This window comes from Hippoglossus stenolepis, chromosome 2, assembly GCF_022539355.2.
Source record: "Hippoglossus stenolepis isolate QCI-W04-F060 chromosome 2, HSTE1.2, whole genome shotgun sequence".
Classification (NCBI taxonomy): Eukaryota; Metazoa; Chordata; class Actinopteri; order Pleuronectiformes; family Pleuronectidae; genus Hippoglossus; species Hippoglossus stenolepis.
The window spans coordinates 19,913,739-19,935,217 of NC_061484.1; the positions used below are offsets into that span (position 1 = coordinate 19,913,739).

The 21,479-nt window shown below is 40.8% G+C and overlaps 1 protein-coding gene across 4 annotated transcripts in view; it reads left to right on the top strand.

The window, feature by feature from the left end:
* The window catches only part of npnta (nephronectin a), a 54,433-nt gene extending 37,127 nt beyond the window's left edge, over positions 1-17,306 (top strand). For all 4 annotated transcript variants that reach the window (XM_035145608.2, XM_035145618.2, XM_035145627.2 and 1 more), the window contains 5 exons: positions 1,254-1,679; positions 9,241-9,330; positions 10,719-10,817; positions 14,974-15,233; positions 15,839-17,306. In XM_035145608.2, coding sequence (XP_035001499.2) covers positions 1,254-1,679; positions 9,241-9,330; positions 10,719-10,817; positions 14,974-15,233; positions 15,839-15,949 — 986 coding nt within the window. In that variant the 3' untranslated portion in view covers positions 15,950-17,306. The remainder of the gene's footprint in view (positions 1-1,253; positions 1,680-9,240; positions 9,331-10,718; positions 10,818-14,973; positions 15,234-15,838) is intronic.
* Positions 17,307-21,479: the final 4,173 nt, after the last annotated feature.

Genomic DNA, 21,479 nt, shown 5'->3' on the forward strand with positions numbered 1-21,479 from the left:
GAGAACAAAACCCTGGCCCCAGTGTTTCTTCTGCGGAGAATCAGGGCCCCACATTTTTCTTTTCTTTGCTAGTGTTTTTCGGAAACCAAGAAAGAGGGAGGAATAGCCTTGTGAGCACAGAGCTTGGACTGAAATTCCTTTCTTTGTAATGGCTGTCAGTCTTTACTTAAATCAGCCTGCTCCCTTATCACATGTGCCCAGAGTGAGCCTTGACTCTGGTGTTGACATCTGGCCATTTTAATCAGCCAATTAAGAGGAGTCATCATCAAACGTGAAATATTTCTCTCCCCGGCAGTTTGTCTCTTTCTGCTCGCTGACACACAGTCTATTAGTCAGTGCGTCTGCAGTTTCAGCTCAGTGGACAAGAAGTAATTTATTCTCCACAGTTATTTAATCATCCAACAGACACAACTGGTGTAACAGTCCATGGAGCAGAGAGGACGCCTCCTGGCGTAGGGCGCCGCAAATATTTCACCCTGTCACCTGCCCACAGGGTGTGAGCCACAAGTGTTCTGGGACTCGAGTTGCAATATCCTATTTGTGTATCACATATCAAAGTCGCCTGCAACCCGAGAAGGCAATAACTGAGTTCAAACCGCTTGCCTTTGTCCACGCTCATTCCTCACGCGTGAAACCCCCCCGACCAACCACCACCACCACCACCCCAGTCTCTGCTTCTGCCCCTGACGTGAAGAATGTGCGCAGGAACAAAGGGGAAATGGGAGGTGTAACTTTGATGACGTCTGCAGAGTGAGGGTGATCTCCAGGGCACCGCAGCCTGTTTGAGAGCAGAGATCATTCCACACACACAGAACAGCTTTAGCCCGATGCTGTGAAGCCTCCGGCTACGAGCACACAAAGAATCGCTAATCAGGACGAGCGTGAATAAAAAGCCACGGCCAAAAAGCAATATGAATTTCAAAAAAGCAGATATTCATTTGAAACCAGGTCGCCTTCACAGTGGCAGATTTGTCTTTAAAAAGCTCCAAATTGAATGAATGAATGAATGAATGTGAAGCTGCAGCTCGTTTCATGGCCTGTTTTCGCAAATGTAAGCTTTTCCGTCAGTGTGATTTGAGACACCCAATTTGTTTTAGGATGCTAACATTTAGTTAACAGATATCAGGAGATGAGAGAAAGCCCTCCTCTGCAAAAGTCAAGCTAATCATTGCAGTTAGTCTGCAATTCTACGCCTCATTAAGTCTTAAGTGCTCATATTTCAGTGCTCCATCTGCATTCTCTTATCATTCCAGCCATTCCAAAAGTGGTTATTGACCCACCGAGACCAGGGAAACCGCCCCCAAATCATCACAACCACATCCCTGACCTGGATCAGAGGAGGACCACCACAACCATCCGCCCTCCACAGACCCCAAGGAGAATCTTCCCTGTTCTCCCCAAATCCACAACTACCACCACCACCACCACCACAACAACCACAACTGCCACAACCAAGGCACCTCCTCCTCCGCGTCGGGTCACCCCAGCCCCACGAAAACCATCAGTTCCCACCCGGAAGCCTTTCGTCCCCACCAGGAAGCCTCTAATACCAACACGCAAGCCTTACGTCCCACCCAGAACAGTAGCTCCGACCAGACGCCCCTCGACGCCGCCACCCCCCACCCCTGTAGACAACACCATCCAGAAGGAGGTCACGAAGCAGAGAGGGGACGTTCACAGTAAGAGCTAGATTTTTCCGTTATTTTATTTATATTTCTGAACTGTTGATGACCTAATGACACTCTTGTCGCAGAAAAGAAACGTTTAAACACCTTTCACACCTTTTTACTTTGGTTTATTTTACTATCTATATTCAAGAGCGTGCTCTGTCAGTTTGAGAGCAGGACTTATTGATGTCACGTTCAGATTTTAGAATATTTCTTATACTTACCCTTCTGGGAATTTTGAAAAAAAATCAAAGAACAGAGGAGAAATCCGAGAGGAGACTTTTCATGTTCGCACAGAAGCATCACGAGGTACGAGGAGAAGAGCTGAAGCTGGAGTGAAGGAAATCTGTACAAAAATAATTAAACATCGAAGTTTGGGCACAAGCAGAGCAAATCCAAGCACAAGCAGAACTTAAGAGCTGTAGTTGAGTTATTGATGATTTGTAGATAGAAAATGTTTTTAAACTCAAGACAAATTCAATTATAGACCTGTTTACAAATACCAATAATATACGCAGACCTTTAAAACTGCATTAAATTAATTTTCTGGCCACATGGGAGCAGTTCAACTATACCTGCAAACCACAGCTCTGACATATTCTCACCTCTTAACGTGATACATCTGGTGAACCTGCTTCCAAACTGTTGCATTTTCCCACATCCAGGAGACACAGAAAAACATTCATTTGAAGCCGTGCCCCACATTCACTCACTTTTTTCAGTTTAGGTTTTAATCTTCTCCTTGGGGAAATATCTGCCTCTTTAGCTGTTAAATCTTTTTTTCAATAACAACAGATGCTGTGTCTGGAGAGGATGATGATGACAGTGGTTAAACTGAACCAAAACAGTAGAGTGATGGGCCGTAAAAACCAAAAGAAGTGACCTGAAAGACACTAAAACACAATAAATAGCTGAGAGTTAAGAGATGAAGCAACACTGTTTACATTTCAGATATAGAAATGTGTATACTGCTCATATAAAGATATTGATTGGAGCAGCTCTAACATAGTAACGCTGCATGAGGAGCCTCTAATCTCTGGGTTTTGCTGTTTAATTGTGCAGTGAAGCTTCTGTTTACTTTCAGGTCACAGACTTTAACTCTATAAGGCTCTTATTTGTCTTGCTATTCGTCTTCATCAACTCCCTGACAGGTCTATTGCTGGAGAAAATTAGCATTTTTCTTCATCTGAATCCGAGAACACTACGTTTATTTTGAAACATCTCACATTCTGGGGAATCAGGAGTGATGTTTACCTGTCTGATTATGTGAATTATCATATCTATTTTGTATTCAAACGCATGAATATGTGGATGCAATTTATCCGAGCAATTTGCAACGGGCTGCAGTGTACACACAGCTCATCAGATGCTTTCTTGCTAAATCTTGACAAATTTGAGCTGTAAAAATGTATCTAGAAACTTTAAAACTGTTTATAATGTCGGCTACAAGTGGTTGAAATATCTAATCAGCCAGGCTAAGGCTCTCACTTTAATATGTGACCCTCTATATATATGAATTTAACATGATGAATACGTAAATCAAGCTGCATCTACAGCACAATCAAAATATTTTCATCTCAAGGTAAGTTAAAAAACAGACTGGTGCTCAGTCTGACTATTGTTTATTCACATGCCACATCGTGCTCTCTGCCAAGCATTCAGCTTTAGCCGTCTTTGATTTAGTTTGACATTCTTGACAGAAACCAAATAACAGAGCAGAATTTAAAATACTGTATCAAGGAGAGCCAGTTGAGATCTCTTTTTTCTTTTTCACTTTAATAAAGGAGGTAAACACTGCAATTCTCACAGTGGTGAATAGATTTCACCTATTAAAAACGTGGAATTGCTACTTTTGGTCTAAAACCGCAGGTACAGTATTAACCTAACCCCTCCTGTGAATCTATTTGTATGCAGTTAAACACTTTTTTATAATAATAATAATAACTTTATTTATGCAATTCCTTTCAAAAACAGCCATTACAAAGTGCTTCAAAAAGAGGGCAAATAAAAACAAGAAAACTAAATATTAAAGGTGACAAGCAAAGGAATTCAATATCATTCAAGATCAAAGACAACAAATAAAACTAGAAAATTCCTCCTGCCGAGAAATTTCGAATGGGTGCCTAGTGCTTGCTGCCGGCTCCAGAGAGACTCTTTCCATTTGAGAGAGAGACAGAGTTGATCATAAGGTGGCGCTATCACTATCACTTCATACACACTAATAGATCTGTTCAGGTCGGGGCTCTGATGAAGTGTGAGTAATTTGGGACCGATTGCTCACTTCGTTTTAACACTGATCAGTAGGTGGCGCTGTAACGATGAGTCAATATTGAAGTTTGAGGGCAATTGGACATCATGTAAGCAAAAATATATTTATTGCTTCAGTTGGTTTTGAACTCGCGACCAGTGGATCACTGAGTCAGCGTCTCAACCCACTGATCCAATCACATTGTTGTTCAAAATTATTGAAAGTTGTTTATTTAAAGAGTTCAAAAGTCCCCCTCTGAATGACAAAGAAAAATCAATGTTAAAGTTCTGCCCTCACCTGGACTTGAACTCACCACCTCTGAGTCACTGTCCAACTGATCTACCACTACACTACATACAGAGTTGATTAAAATGTTTGAAGTAGTTAATATAAAGATCCCACTGTCCCCCTTTGGCCCCCCTCCTCAGCGTGTGCATCTCACTAACGACCGCACCTGTTTGGGAGAAATAGAGAGAGTTCTGAGCTCTGGAGAACATCGCGAACAAAATGCTCTAATTCAAAATCTATAACTCCTATCTGTGAAATGAAAACACCGTGAGAATCACAAGACTTTGACGAACAAGCAGATATCTATATTATTGGTTGCAGTCAAAAAATGAGACCGTGCGAGCGAGTTAGTACTTCTCCTTCCAAAAATGTCCTCTGAAAATTAACATAGGACCCAATGGGGAGGAGATATTTCTACACTCTAGCGCTCTCCTCAAACAAATGCTTGTTACTCAAAAACTATAAGTCCTATCTGTAAAATGAAAACACTTTGAGAATCCCAAGACTTTAAAGAACAACCAGTTATCTTTTTATTGGTGAGAGTTAAGAAATGGGGCCGTGGGAGCGAGTTAGGATTTATTTTTCCGTTTTGCTCTTTCCAGAAATTTCTGTCAAAGTTAACATGAGACCCAATGGAGAGTCTGTGCCAGAAATGATTTTGCAATTTTTCGTGACAGACGGAGGTAGAGCTCCGAGAGATTTGAGAGTGACATGTCTGCGAAGGAAACTATTTGGACTTCGTTTTGATCTAAAATCATGTCTGACAACCTCCATTTGTGGATTTGAGAGCAGTTTTAGTGAAGGAAAAAGGGCCTAAAAACTGTCATTTTCGGCCGTTTAACGAAAAAATTCTTAGATTCCGCAGGTTTTTTTGTAGGTCTCGTTTATGTGCGACAAAATTTGCGGGAGGAGTAGAGCGCCGAAAATTTACGGAAGAAGAACTAAGAATATTATGTTTCGTGGAATAACAATATGAGTGGTGCGGGCACCGCTAGGCACCCATAATAATATATCATTTAAACTTGAAATGGTTAAAAAAATTAAAATAAAAAATAAACTGAACAAAGAAGATGAATGATAAAGAAACACATAAGTAATCGCTTATAACAATACCACAAAAGCCATTAGGTTTGAATTCTGGGTTGGGGCCCTGACAGCAAAGGACCGATCACTGAGGAACAGCCGCCAGATTTATTGCAGTATCCATATTTTTTCAGATTGTCAACAAACCCCATAAAAATCAACAATGAACTGATCTCACTAAGAGCTATTGTGTGCATAACTCTGATACAGTGCATTGCTCTGTGCCATAAGCCTCCACAGTTGAGCCACACTGTTGCACAACACAATTTATTCCAACTCCACCGCATTTGTGTGGGAGCAGAAATTTTATGTTAAATATTTAAGAACCTTGACACAGAGATACAATGAGTTATTTTGGAGCCTGGGAGAATTGACCCTATATTGTAAAAAAAAGAATGTAGCAGAGAATTATTCATTATTCATACATCCTGGCACCGTAAATTTCTTATGAGCACACCTACTGCATATTCATCCGCTGATCAAAATAGTCCCCAACAAATGCTCTATTTATCTTCCTTTTAAATGAAGTTTGCTGGAAACTTCAATTATCAACTGTTCTTGAAAATTACTTAGATTTTTTTTTTATTTTTTAAATCAAACCATATCTGTGATGCATTTTAAAAGATTTACTTCTTCAGTAGGAAAAAATTACCTTTAAAGGATCAACAGCTAAAGACAGGATTGGGAAGTTGCAAAGTATTTAAAAGTACTAAGGTATTAGTGCTTTTTATAGGATTTGTTGATATTATTATAAATTAGGAATGATGCCATATTTATCCTTCATATTGTCCAGTGCCCAAAACTTCCCTTTCATATATTTAAATTCTCTCTGCAAACAATAAGCACATCGATCCAGTACTAATAAAAAATGTAGCTCTCAACCAAGCAGATGTCTTCAGCATCGCTAGCCCCTCCCCTTTGTAAAGTACTACGCCCCTGAGCAGGGACTTTTTTTTGGAGGAAATATTTTTAACCTATAAAAAATAGGTTAAAAATATTTCCTCCAAACTTAAATTGGATCCTGGTCCCTGCAGTGGAAACGCAGAGTTCCTGCAAAGGTTCCTGGGTAAAGTTCCTGAGGCGGAAAGGCAGCTTTGGTAAATATGCACATTATGATGCAGCGTACAGCAAAACTGAAAAAGCAGCAGAAGGTGAGGAATGTTAAGTCCAGATGCAGCAAGAGCATGAATAACACAGAAAGTGTAATCAAACATAAATAGAAGTGTTTTTGTGTCATGCTCACTTGTAGGCACAGCATAAGTCAGTGTATCAAAAATCCAACATTAAGCTCCTCTGACATGTTTGGAGAGAACAGCAAAGTATAGGATAAGAGGTGAGATCATGCGGTTCCTCCTCACCTTGCCAGATGGCAGCACATAATTAGAAAAAGGAAGGAGGAGAGAAATTACATTAACACCTGTCTGCACTGCTTGAGGGAGACATCAATCTAATAGTTTGCACCAGAGCAGTTCGAGAAATCAGAGCTTCCTGGAGAAGGTTTGTACAAGACGGGGCAGGGAAGGAGCAGAGACACCACAGTCTGAAATAGGAATCATTTGAATAAGAGCCTCAGGGTATGAAGAACACCTCAGCTGTGCAGATGTGTGCTGTGGCCAGAGCAATTTTCGGAGTTTTGTAGTTTCCTGTTCAGTCTGGACCTTCTCAATCACCAGCATGATTGCTTCACAGTGGAAATTCAGGAAACTTCAACTAAAAGTTTGTAAATTAGTCACGTTTCTGTGTCATGTATGAACCTGGAGCTAGGAGGTAAGTTGCGTAGCTTAGCATAAATCTTAGCAAAAAGTAGCCGGGACAGACACAGTGTCACACTTACTCTGGACAATCCACTGACTGTGGAATAGTTTTTATTTCAACTACTTTCTCCTAAAAAATAAATCACATTAGACTGTTGACAGTGAGATCTGTGAGATCTGTGGGTCCTACAAAGTAACCAGGACACAAACCTCCAATCTACATTTTCAATGGTGTAAGCAGCACAGAATTGCCTTCACCTCAGTTGTATTGGAGTATAGGGGTAGATTTTAAACTTTGGTCATTCTCTCATTAATTAATATATGCAAAATTAATTTGAATGCCTCTTAACCTGATTTTAACAATTCTTGTCATCGGATTAAGTGACACAAACACCCGTCAATACAACTATTGATAGGTATTTGTGTTTCCTTATCCGATAGTTTTACTAAAATTATTCACGTTTATTTGTGATACATACATGTCCTTATCAGCAAGGCTCTGTGAAATAAAATTTTATTTTTATTAGAACTTATAATTTAGATTTTTTTCGTTATTTGCATTAATATGACATAGCTACATATAATTATCATCTAATTGTTCCTAATAAACACGTTTTTTTTGCTTAAATGTTTTTGGAGGCTTGAGCCCTCCTGCCGGGTCCGCAGGTTCAATTCCGACCCAGCCCTATGCTGTGTGTCTTCCCCACTCTCTCTCCATTTCACGTCTACTGTCCTATCAATAAAAAGTTAAAAGAAATTTGTGATACAATGTTATTGTGTAATTTGGTTAAACCCTTAAAGATTCAAAATGGCACTAAAGAAAAAAATACATAAGCAGAAGAATTGAAGTTCATTTCACAGTATCCACAGCCCAACTTGATGAGATTGAATATCAAAGCTATATTTTACTACTTGCCTCAGTGCCACAGCTCAAATTATCGCTCCTTTAATGAGCACGTCACTTTATTTACACTCCATATTTCTGACCTACGACCGGATGCACAACTCCTGGGTGGCTATTTCCTTAAAAGCACAGACACACACACACACACACACACACACACACACACACACACACACACACACACACACACACACACACACACACACACACACACACGCACACACAGACCTGGGTGCCTGGGATTGCTGGAGAGCCTGGTGTGAGTGTGACCTCCCTGCTCTGAGATTCCTACGACTGACAGACTACATCGCAGTCTGCGGGGCTGTGTTACCCCGGGGAGGGGGGACTCTGGGGGGGCGACGGTTCAAGTGCAGGTTACAGCACATTTGTAGCATAGGAGCAAGAATCTGTGTGGGATGTTGGGAATAGTTTCACGGATGTTTCTTCTCATTAGCAAATGCCACCAATTTGCAGGTTAGAAAATAAATAATGACTTTCCTTTGTTAAAATGATTTCAAACCAGAAAAGACAACTTTCCTTCCAAAGGGTCAAAGCATCTCAAGCTGCAAAAAGATTTGTACCAACTTTCTGGGCGTCACTTGTCAGTTGACCTTTCATAAGACAGCTTGGCTTATGGTATTTTGGGCAGTGTGACCCCATTGGAGAAGGAAAGAGGCTATTTCAGGACTGTGTGTGTGTGTGCGTGTGTGTGTGTGTGTGTGTGTGTGTGTGCTCTTGTACAGCTATTTTTGTGTCTACAACCTACGTAGTGAGGACATTTTGGGAAAGTGAGGACATTTTGGCCGGTCCTCACTTTGTGACGCCTATTTAATGGACTGTTTGGGGGTTAAGACTTGGTTTAAGGGTTAGGGTTAGAATTAGGTTTAGGTTAGGTTTAGGGTTAGGGTTAGGCATTTAGTTTGGATGGTTAGGGTTAGGGTAAGGGGCTAGGGAATGAATGATGCCCATGAATGTCCTCACTAAGATAGCTGTACAAATGTATGTGTGTGTGTGTATGTGTGAGCCCCTGGTTGTGCAGCAGCAACATTTACCCAAAATACGCCTCAGACAAGCCGTTGCCCTTTTTCCCCTTATGATTCACATTTGACTTCTGGTGTTTGTGCAGGTTTTCTCTGGTCTGTGTGGTTAAATGTGTTAAGATACACGGGCAATAAACCATGACATTGATTCATCCTTGTGGAGTAATGAAACAAATCCACACGATAGCCACAAGCAGTGAGAAAATATAATACCTTTGTTAATCCTTTATCTAACCCTGCGTCTCTCTCACCTCAGTCCCTCGGAACAACGGAGACAACACTGTGCTCGGCATCGACTTTGACATTGAGCTCGGCAACACGGCGGATGAAGCCAGAGACGACCCAGGTAAACAACACATTTGACAAAGACAATCAGCGGCGGCTGACTGCAGAGCTCAAACAATGACGGACGAGCCACATTTGTTACGGGCAAAATGAAAGTGACAATCAGCTCCTGTAGCATCGCTGCCGAGGCGAAGACATTACAGTGAACAGATGTGTTTTGATAGGCCTTTCACCGCGAGGTGACACATGACGTCTGTTCATATCCGTTTAAATAATGGCTCACGGCCCAGGACGCACTGCCAGATTTTCTCAATTTTCACATGAAGCCTGCTTGACTGCTTGAAAGATTAATTGATCATTTGGAGGCACATCTTCGCTCATAAGCGCCATTGTTCTCGATGTAGAATTCCTACAATAACAATTAAAAAAATAGATTTAGTGAGGAGACAGCATTTTGTCTGTCGTATTTGCTCAGTGTGATTTATTGTTGTCAATGGCACACAGATTAAATTGCCCTAATGATTTAGTCACATGTTTATTTTTTGTTCGCAGAGCATCATTTGTCATGCAGTGTCGAGTGAGGAGGCGTTTTCATTGGCTCAGAGAATGAACTGAGAAGTGTTTTTTGGAAACGGTGCTTCAGGAACAAAATTATGGAGGTTATTCTTATCTTGGATCCAAAATTCGTGCAGCAGTTCATGGAGAGTGACTATTTTTGCCTCAGTCATAATATAAAGACATTCAAGAGATTTGAGAGATCTTTACTGTCACTGTACAGGTACAATGAAAGTTTGTATGGAGAAAGCCTGTAGATGCCTTATTAGCTAATATACACAACTTGAGACTATGAAGTAAAGGATAAAATGTGAAATAGTTGCTTTAAGAATATTAAAATAGAATAAAATATTTTATATATCTACATAACATATTTATATACAAGGAATCAAAATAGAGACAGTATAGACAGTCATAAAATAATTTATGCACTGATAAATAGAATACATTTTGCACTTTGGAGTGGTGGATAAATATTAAAATAGATAAATAAACACAGCAGTCCATAGGTTGTAACCGTGAGATATTTTATTATGGTATGTTTACAATAAGATGTATGTGTAAATACACTTATATACACTGATATCGCAATGCCAGCAAATTATACAAATAATGATGATGCTTTTTCCATTTTTTGTTTACGTAGCTTCCCATTGGATTTTTATCTCAATGCATCAGCTCTCTTCAGAAATTACATTATAACAAATATTTACACTTCTATTGTGTTCATCTCGTTCATCAGAGCATCAGCAGTCCTCTTGCCTTAGGTGAAGTTAGAGGCACACAGCATGGCTCCTGTCAAGCATCACAGAGAGCAGACTGAAACCTTTTCTCTGTGCGTGTGTGTGTGCGTGTGTGTCCTCGGCTCCTCTGAAAACATTTTATCCTCTTCAGAGTCAGGGTATCTGAGCTGCTCTTTTGATGATGGCCTTTGCGGCTGGATCAGGGACAAAGACGGAGACCTGCACTGGGAGACGACACCTGATCCGTCAGGTAACTGCAGAACCCGCACACTCAAATATGGAAAATGATTTATTTTACATTCAGTAAATGAAAATGAGAAGAGCTGTGTTACCTTCCTGGCTCGCACAAACACGCGACACACACACAACACACACACACACACACACACACACACACACACACACACACACACACACACACACACACACACACACACACAGAGTCAGAACATCTAAGCGGCTCAAGTGACTCAAGAAGAGACTTAAACCGTGACTTGTGGGTTTGAATGAGTTTATTGCAACAAACTAGCCAGATCAGAATAATTGCGATATTTATAGAGAAGCTGTAACATCAGTTTATGCGGAGTCAGGGCTGCCCTCCTTATCAGTGTATATAGCATTGAATATATATACAGTGCCTTGCATAAGTATTCACCCCCCTTGGACTTTTTCCCATTATGTACTGTTACTAACTGGAATTCAAATAGACTTAAATAAACTTTTTCCCGTTTGATCAACAAAACATGCATAGTACTTTGGAGGTGCAAAATAAATTTTATTGTGACACAAACAATAATGAGAAAAAAGTTGACATCTGTTGGGTGCATAAGTATTCACCCCTGTGTCAATATTGTAGAACCCTTTCGCTGCAATTACAGCTGCAAGTCTTTTGGGGTATGTCTCTACCAGCTTTGCACATCTAGAGATGGAAAGGTTTGTCCATTCTTCTTGGCAAAAAGATGAAGCTCAGTCAGATTGGATGGAGACCGTCTGTGAACCGCAATCTTCAAGTCTTGCCATAGATTCTCTATTGGATTGAGGTCTGGGCTTTGACTGGGCCATATTTAAGACATTAACATTCTTTAATCCAAACCATTCCTTTGTAGCTCTGGCTGTATGTTTGAGGTAATTGTCCTGCTGGAAGATGAACCTCCGCCCCAGTCTCAAGTCTTTGCAGACTGCATCAGATTTTCTTCAAGGATTTCCTGTATTTGGCTCCATCCATCTTTCCCTCTATTCTGACCAGTTTCCCTGTACCTGCTGAAGAAGCATCCCCACAGCATGATGCTACCACCACCATATTTCACTGTTGGGATGGTGTGCTCAGGGTGATGGGCAGTGTTGGGTTTCGCCACACATAGCGTTTTGCATTGAGGCCAAAAGTTCAATTTTGGTCTCATCTGACCAAGCACCTTCTTCCACATGTTTGCTGTGTCTCCCACATGGCTTCTGGCAAACTCCAAACGGGATTTTTATGGATCCCTTTCAACAATGGCTTTCTTCTTGCCACTCTTCCATAAAGGCCAGATTTGTGGAGTAGACGACTAATAGTTGTCCTGTGGACAGATTCTCCCACCTCAGCTGTGGATCTCTGCAACTCCTCCAGAGTAACCATGGGCCTCCTGGTTGCTTCTCTGATTAATTTTCTCCTTGTCCGACTCTTCAGTTTGGGTGGACGGCCTCCTCTTGGTAGGTTTGCGGTTGTGCCATATTCTTTCCATTTTCTTATGATGGATTTTATGGTGCTCAGAGAGATGTTCAAAGCTCTGGATATTTTTTATAACCTAACCCTGCTTCATATTTCTCCACAACTTTATCCCTGACCTGTTTGGTGAGCTCCTTGGTCTTCATGATGCTGTTTGTTCAGTAATGATCTCCAACAAACTCTGAGTCCGTCACAGAACAGGTGTATTTATACTGAGATTAAATTGCAGACAGGTGGACCCTATTTACTAATTATGTGACTTGCAAATGTGACTTGTGAATGCAATTGGTCGCACCAGATCTTTGTTAGGGTTTCACAGTAAAGGGGTGAATACATATGCACTCAACACTTTTCAGATTTTTATTTGTAAATAATTGTGAAATCCATGTAATATTTCCCCCCACTTCCAAATGATGCACTATTTTGTGTTGGTCCATTACATAAACTCACGATGAAATAAATTTTAATCTGTGGTTATACCATGACAAAATGTAGAAAAGTCCAAAGGGGGTGAATACTTATGCAAGGCACTGTATATATATATACAGTATATCTATAATGATATAGCAGAGAACGTGATATCCCATAGCTGACTTGGAGTGCTTCGGGGGTCGTGATGGTTATTCACCTCACTGGCATTGATTGTTTGGGGGTCTAGTGAACCCCATAGAGTGGAAAATATAGTGTGTGAGGATCGGTGTGTTTCCTGATGTGAGCTTATGTATGCTTCTATCAATGGGAAACACATTTAACCCTGCGTACGTATTTCAATCTGAATTGTCTGCATTGACTGATGTCACAGCTTTTATTCTGATCTGGTTATTGTTGCAATAAACTCATTCAAACCCACATGTCACAGATAGAGTCTGTCCTTGTGTGACTCATCGGCACCACAACATCTGTTGTTCTGCTAAATCACAGGTCAGAATGAAGAGTTACTTGTGGGAAGTAGTCTGTGTTTTCTGCAGATTAGTGCCTTGCCTTCCAAAGCGATGCAGATGAGAAGTGGATTACGTGACTCGTCTCTCATACTTGTGGCTGGGAAACACAACATTGCTTTTGTTGGGGTCCAGGCGAGAGGGAAGTTCTGTTGAATTACGCTGAGACGACTCAGTAGAGGCAGCGTGGAGACTAAACAGTGCAGCGTCCTGGCAATGTTTAGGCAACACTAGCTACATGTGGCCTCCACAGCCAACTGGCCTGCAGTTACAAGTTTGTTTCCAGACATTCAGGCCTCATTTCAGCCAAGTTTGTGCTCACTTATTAGTGCAAGTAAATACTTTTGCCCAGACTTGGAAAATAATTTACAGTAAATCATAAACTAAGGTCTGAGCGAGAGTAATCCATCTTAAAAGAACATATTTCAATCTGCTGCAGCGTGTGGTGGATATGTGAAATCACAACATTTGAATTATGTCTTATTTATGGATGCGTGTGTGTCCACCTACATCTTCAGTGTGTTGTGAAATATGTAGCTATTTACTGTTCATCACTTTAAGCTCTTTTGATTGACAGCCACTGGCAGACACTCGTGGCTTTAAAAGCTTGGCACAGATTTGGAGGAGGCTCATAACTTATGCAGAAAGTCTGTGTGGCCTGCAGATACAGTAGCTACTGGACCCCCTGTGGTTAACAGCAGCCATACACTGATCCACTAGATATGCAAAATACATCAACATTAATCACCTATAAGCCACAAGCACTTTTACCTTTAAATTTTTTAAACTATACAGCTCCATCACTAACTAATTCATGAATGAATTAAAAAAAAATAGTTGCCGTGGGTAACTGGCTATATTTTTAGGAGAAGAAACATACGTAAGTGGGTCAAGTCTTTTTCGACAGTCTATTTTTTCACCACTTTTTTTTGTATCACTTCTACAAATTCCACAGTTGGATGGAGAGGATGAAATATATCTTTTTTTTCTGCCCACCTCTTACCCAAATCTTTCGGATTTCATTTGTGCTGCTCAAAGAAATCCAATAACTGCATTTTGGAAAACTCAAGTGCAGTTACAGAAAAAAGTTCCACTTTGCAGGATTACGCACATCGTTTGCAGTTTGCATGGACAGTTTTTCTTTGCTCCAATGAAAACTGTGAGTCTGTCGAATATACTGGCTATATACCAACAAATGAGACTCAGGAGTGAGTGGCAGCTTTAAGAGAGAGATAGAAAATAATCAGTTTTTTTTAAACTAACACAAAATTCAAGTGGTTTTCAAGGAGGATTTTTCTATTCATTGTTGTTTGACTGAAAATGTATTGTATGCTCACTTCAAAGTTTCTTCTTTTAATTACCTCTGCCTCGGAGGTTATGTTTCCATTGCTGTTTGTTTGTCTGTTATTACGCAAAAAAAACAACTGAAATGATTTTAATGAAACTTGGTTTGAAGCTGGGGTATGCGCCATTTTGTTGTTGTCAGGATTTCTAAAAAACAACTTATTTCCATCAAACTTTGTTGAGCAGTGGCGCATGACCCTAAGAAGAGCCCTTTAAATCAGAATTTCTGGATAAACAAATCCAAATGCTCTGGGTTGTGTGCTGACTGAATGAGCCCCAGATGTTTATACTCACCACCTGCTGTGAAGGACAGATGTATTGGACATACATGAGCAGAGGATGTATGGAACACATGCTAATTAACTGTGCCCCACTGGTTTAATTTCATTAATTAACTCTATTACCCCTGTCGCCCCCAGGTGGACGGTACCTCACCATACCTGAGGTGGGAAACAAGAGGACTGGACGAGGGGCCCGGCTGGTCCTCCCACTAACCCCTCCCTGGAACGATGGCAATCTGTGCCTGTCGTTCCGGCACAAGCTGGCGGGCCACCACGTGGGGATGCTGCAGGTGTTTGTGAAGAAGGGGAAGCAGTACAGTCCAGCAGTGTGGGGCCGGACAGGTGGAAACGGCTGGAGGCACACCCAAATCACATTATGGGGCACAGGCCTGGAAAGTGTAAGTAACAACAAACATTTCAAACATTTCACTCATGCAGCTCCTACTGAAATTTGTATTATTATTTCTGAAGTCATTTTTTGACAGTTGTGAATAGAAATGTGTTTATGCCTATTTAAAATAAATCTGAGTATTTCAAAGTCTGCATTTTAAAAGGAGGTGTCAAATTTAAGTTCAACGGGAACACGTGAACCCAGTCTTGTGTTACCATAGGTTTTTATCATAGTTTTATCCAGGCGGAAAATAAAGTGGATCATGCCTTTATGGTTTTAGCTCCAACAAACATCTCTCAACATTAGATCAGAATAATCAGCACTTCAGTTTAAAATGTGTTTTTTTAAAAAGCTGTATATATTAGCACGTTTACAGTTTTTATTTTTAATAGTCTATATATTTTTATTTTAATGTTGATCTGTTTAGTTTTATTTCATCGCTGAGTATGGTCTGGCTTTTTTATGATTTGCTATCATTGCACTTATATTTTATTTTGTGAAGCATATTTTGTTTTTGAAAGTTGCCATAGAAATAAACTTTGTATTGTTATTATTATTATTATTGTTTGTCTATGATAGTACCTCACTGTGCACTGTGCTGTTGTTCCCCAGGTGATCCTGAAGGGGGAGCGTGGGCGAGGCAGGAGCGGAGAGATGGCCGTGGACGACATCACCCTGAGGAAAGGCTCCTGCACGGAGGAGCACAATCTGAGGAGACTCTAACTGACAGAACAGGGGAAAAAAGGCAGAAAGAAAACACGAGGCAATATCATCTCAAAGAGAAGTGACTCTGTTGTGACACCCCCTCACTCTGCCAGTAGCTCACGCTGACACCCCCCACCCCCAGCCACCCTGTGAACGATGTCCGAAAAATTGTGCGTCTGCAGAACAGTGGGTCTCTCTTTCTCAACTGTCTACAAATAAAGGGACCGGAACAGAATCTCATGGGCCGATCCTCAGCGGCACACTCCCGTCTTCTCAGCCTCCTTCATACTCCATCACCGCGTTAGTCTGAAACCTGCACGTACCTGAACACCACGGAAATATTGCTCCACCTAACACAGCGCTAGCCTTCCAGCCGCGCCAGTGAGAGGCCCACGTTCACTTAATTTCTCCTTGAAGAGAGAAAGTATGGTTCCCCCTCTCAGGAGTAGGCTTTTTCCTTGCTTTGATCCTTTAAACCTCGAACCATTGCTTTTTCTTTGCCTGATGTTAAAACGTGCAGCCAGGGGCGCAATTTGGAAATGTTTTGATCAGCAGAATATCAGAGGTACTATACATTTTCTTTGAAGGTAAGAAATGTTCAAAAAAAGAAAAGTGTAAAAGACAAACTGTGTGTGTTATGATTTGATTTCTCCAAACCTGATTCAGTCAGTACGGTCAGGCCTGAGACTTTGGTATCATTACTGTTCTATAGCACAGTTTTGCAGTTTTTCTTTTTGTTGTCACAGTATTTCAGAGATCTTGTTTGGTAGAAAAGAGTCACAAAAGCATCTTGTCCACCTGGATCTCTTTCTGAAGCCTCTTAAAGTTGTTCAAACACTCCACTATCATGTTTCTCATATACTTGAAACGTGTCTGACATTTGCAAACCAAACTGTTACTTTCTACGATACAGTATGTGCTTTGTTTTATTAAGTGCCCTTTGTTATAAAGACAACACCAACAACTTTTTAGGCTTTTCACCACTTGTATTATTGTAAATGTAGTTGCGTGTACATACTCTACAATCCCATTTGTTGTGTGGTTTATATGTTATGTTAATTCATCCATGGATATTAATTGGATTTCAAAATGGTTGGTATTTAAACTTTTTGATTAAAGAACATGTATACAGATTGAAACCTTGTGTAGTGCAAGGCAGTTTAAAGTGCACAAAACGTGTATGTCATGTGTTATGGTATAGTGCTCTGTGTGTAACTTGCAAAGCACGTAGTTGCGTATTGTATGCTGTGACAATGAAGGGCATTGGCTGGAATTTAGAAGTTTTCTGTATGCATGGGTGCATTCACCAAAATTCAGATTTATCTAGACCAGTATGTAAATAAAATACATTTGACTGATATATTAAGAAACAAAACACGTTTTGTTTTTTAAATGTTTGTAAGTGAAGTAGAAGACGACTTTAGTAAAGATCGGATGGTTTAGTGTCATGATCCATCCCCCGACTACTACTGCACAGACTCCTGCTCCAAATTTGTATGATGATCACTGTTGCGCCCCCACAAAAATCAATAAACAAACAAAGTCTCAGATGAGGCCATAACATATAATAGGGACACCACAAACAAACAGGTGGATGCACTGAAATAAGAATTTATTTGCAAACAAGCGAAAACCAGAAAGAGACTAAGTTACTGAAACAAAATGAGGCTGAGGTCCCAGCCAAAATGAGCAAAAGATGAGGAAGACTCTGGGCGAAACCTCGCCCAGAGGACCAGAAGATTGGGAGAGCACCCATAAGAGGTGGGGACCCCGATATAGCCACACATAACAGTGGGATATTTTGGTTTCATTTCTCGATAGTGGGAGGAAGAAGAGACGCTTTGTCCATCTGTATATACTGTCTATGGGCCAGGCTGGTGGAGCTGTGGCAACAACATACGTGCCTGTGCAATGTTTCCTCCTTTTTCCGTCACGGCATACCAGAGAGATGTGGACATTTTGACATGCAGAGTGGCTCATATGGTCAAGGCAGCGTGTTTCTCCCTTGTTAGTATAAAAAAAGCAAACAAACTTCAGCTTCTTCTTCTTTGATAATAGCCACACCTGTCACTAGGGTACATACATTGAGGGTATCCTGTTAAGTTTATTACTACTAATAATGCTGTCGTATAATGTTTTGATGAGCAGCTCCTCATTGACACACACACTCAGAACAAGCACAGGGCTATCAGCAGCAGTAGATGCCACAAAGGATGAATAAATGAGAAGAAGGAGAGGACAGCGATCTGATGTTAACAATTCAGATTTTATGACCCTCTCCAAGCACTTAATTAGGCATGCATGCTTATTCATGTCATTATCCAGTCAGCAAATCATACGGCAGCAGTGCAATGCATAAACCAAGGCAGGAACTTCAGTTAATGTTCACATCAAACATCAGGATATGAGGAAAAATGACTGTGGCATGATTGCTGGTGCCAGAAGTGCTGGTTGGAGTGTTTCTGAAACTGCGGATCTCCTGGGATTTTCACACAGAACAGTCTCCACTGTTTTTACACTGAATAGTGCAGAAAACTAAAAAAACATCCAGTGTGCGGCAGCTCTGCAGACAGAATTGGTTCATTGCTGAGTGAGGTCAGAGGAGAATGTCCGTACTGGTTCAAGTTGACAGAACGGCAATGTTAACTCCGATTAACACAATTTACAATAGTGGTGAGCAGAGAAGTGTCTCAGAATGCTCAACCTTGAAGATCAACATCAGAACACGTCGTCAGCCAACAACAGAAATCTGAGGAGGCAAAGGACTTAACAAAACTAGACAAGTGGCTAGCCTTCCGAGGCTGCGGACGTTAGGGTCAGAATTTGGCATCAACAGTCACAAGACTTCTCGTTGAGCGAGATGTTGCCTCTTAGCAAAGGCCCAGAATAACAATTAAAGCCTTTTAGCGGACACTGCTTACTTGTTGTCCCTAAAGTCTCTTAAAGTAGAGTAGGAGCCAGAGCTTTGAGCTATTAAGCTTTGAGCTATCAAGCTTTGAGCTATCAAGCTTTGAGCTATCAAGCTTTGAGCTATCAAGCTTTGAGCTATCAAGCTCCTCTCCTGTGGAATCATCTCCCAGTTTCAGTTAGGGAGGCAGACACCCTCTGTACATTTAAGAGTAGGCTTAAAACCTTCCTTTACGATAAAGCTTATAGTTAGAGCTGGTTCAGGCTTGTCTTAGACCTGCTCTTAGTTATGCTGCTATAGGTCTAGAATGTCTGGGGACACATGACACATGGAGCTTCTCTTTCCTCTTCTCCCTCTTTATCACATTAAAGACATTAGTGTCTCATCAATACATGTTACTGACTTGACTTCTTCCCCGGAGTCCCTGTGCTTTATCATTTTTTGCAGATCCAGGGCCGCAGCTGGATTATGATGGTGGACCGCGAATCAGAGATAGTGATCGTATTGGCGGATCCTGTATCGTGTTGGCAGCTGATGGTGGATCCTGACGGCGGATGTGGATCATGGCAATGGATTGTGGATTATGGTGGCATCTGATTGTGGTGGCCGATCCTGATCGTGGCCTATGATTACAACAACACTGCTTGATATAAAATATGTCTATATTCAGATACTCTACCTTTACTGACAATAACTCCTCAATTAATTTACTTTCCATAATGCTACAAACTGTTTCTTCCAATCAATGTTGTAAATACTCTTATTCTTCAGATTTTCTTTGTTACGCGTGACATCTATTGCACATCTGTCCGTTCTGGGAGAGGGATCCCTCACATGTCTCTCTCTGAGTTTTTTTCCCCCTATTAATAGTTTTTTTTTGTGGAAATTTTTAATTACTGTTGTTGAGGGTGAAGGGCAGGGGATGTCACACCTTGTTAAAGCCCTATGAGACAAATTGTGATTTGTGAATATGGGCTATACAAATAATATTTCATTGATTGATTGATTTTGTGGACTGTCGCAGTTGCCCCAGTGGATTACATTGTAGCCACTGCTGCCATGTTGCAGCTTTCAGCGGCGGCCATCTACTGGACTGATTCCAGATCTTTTTGTAAATAGCATTCATTTACAAACCAACATTTATAAACATTGGGCCCAGTTTATACCGTTATTGTGTTGATTCTGTTTTGGTTTTGTTTTTGTTGAAGGTTCTTGTGTTCTCTCTCTCTTTTTCCCCATTCTGTTCTTTCTCCTGCATGGCATGTGTGTGGCAGGGGGCGTGGCTGGCTTCTCCTGCAGCAGACAAGGCACACCTGCTTCCACTCAAAAGCCTGGTCTTCGGTCCACTGCTCTGCCAGATAGTTCCGTCTCGTTCAGTAGTGCTCTGTGGGTTTTCTCCTCAGTGAACCTTCAGTGTTTTTGACGTACCTTACCTGAGTTTTCTTCGTTCGCTCAGGTAATCCTGTGTGCCTTGCTACTTACCTGCATTTGTGTCTTCAGTGCAGAGTTTTTTCCATTCGTCAGCCCTTGTGCTATCCCTGGGAATCTGCTAGCCAGCCTGCTCTCTGCCTCCACTGCCGGCTCCTTTTTTGCTTTTTGTTGAGCAATTATCTCTTTTATGTTCTACCTACCTGTGTCAGTCTCTGCTTTGGGGTCCAAACAAAACCCAAACCTAACATGAATTCCTCTTTAATACCAAAACATGACTGTGTCAGTGCCACACTCACAATCTGAGTATTGCTGCAGACCCTGTGCATCTCTTTATTGCCACAATCGTCTAATGGCTACATCCAGCATGATAACCCACCATGACACAAAGCAAAGCAGAGGGCACTGCAGCACCCCCTATTGGATGGTAGAGCACCTGCATGTTCACAAATAAAAAATACATTTTAAAAAAGTTTAATTTACAAATTCTTGGTTACGTTAACATCCCAGTGCTATTTTTATTTTAGCATTTGATTAATAGTCTAGTTGTAAATTACATTTAGGTGACTACAAACTTGAGAAAATGGTGAGTTACTGATTTCTGGCACCAATAGAATCTACTAATCTCCTGTTCTACCACATCCCAAACGTGCAGGTGACAAATCTATAGAAATGATGTGATGAATTCATGTCAACATGGACAAGAATCTTCCACACCACAAAAAGCTGAGGCTCTTTTAAATGCAAAGGGAGGAAATACCCAGTATTTGTCTAGTGTTTCTTTTTAGTTCATGTTCAAAGAAAGGCTTGAAGAAAAGGTAGAAAATGTAATCGTCGTGTTTATTCTCATCATGCACAGAGGAACAAACAAAACTGTATTTGTGTAGAGTAAAGACTCAAAAGGAACTTTAATATAATGATGCCCCAAAAACTTCAAACCACTTTCCTTATGCAGAGACTGAGCACAATGATCAAAGTGTCAAATCACTGTGTTTCTCTTTGTTTATGTCAGCATCATGCTAAAGTACTGTGGCGGATTTATACAATACCAGTTCACAAACTTTCTTCTCTAATCTGTGTGTTTACTCTTACAAGGCAATTTGCTTTATTCAGTGCAATTGACCACTATTGGTCAATTTTCTAAATTAAATTTTATGGAAAGAATAATTTGTTGATTCAGCATCAGAGATGAGAACTATATTTGTATTCAAT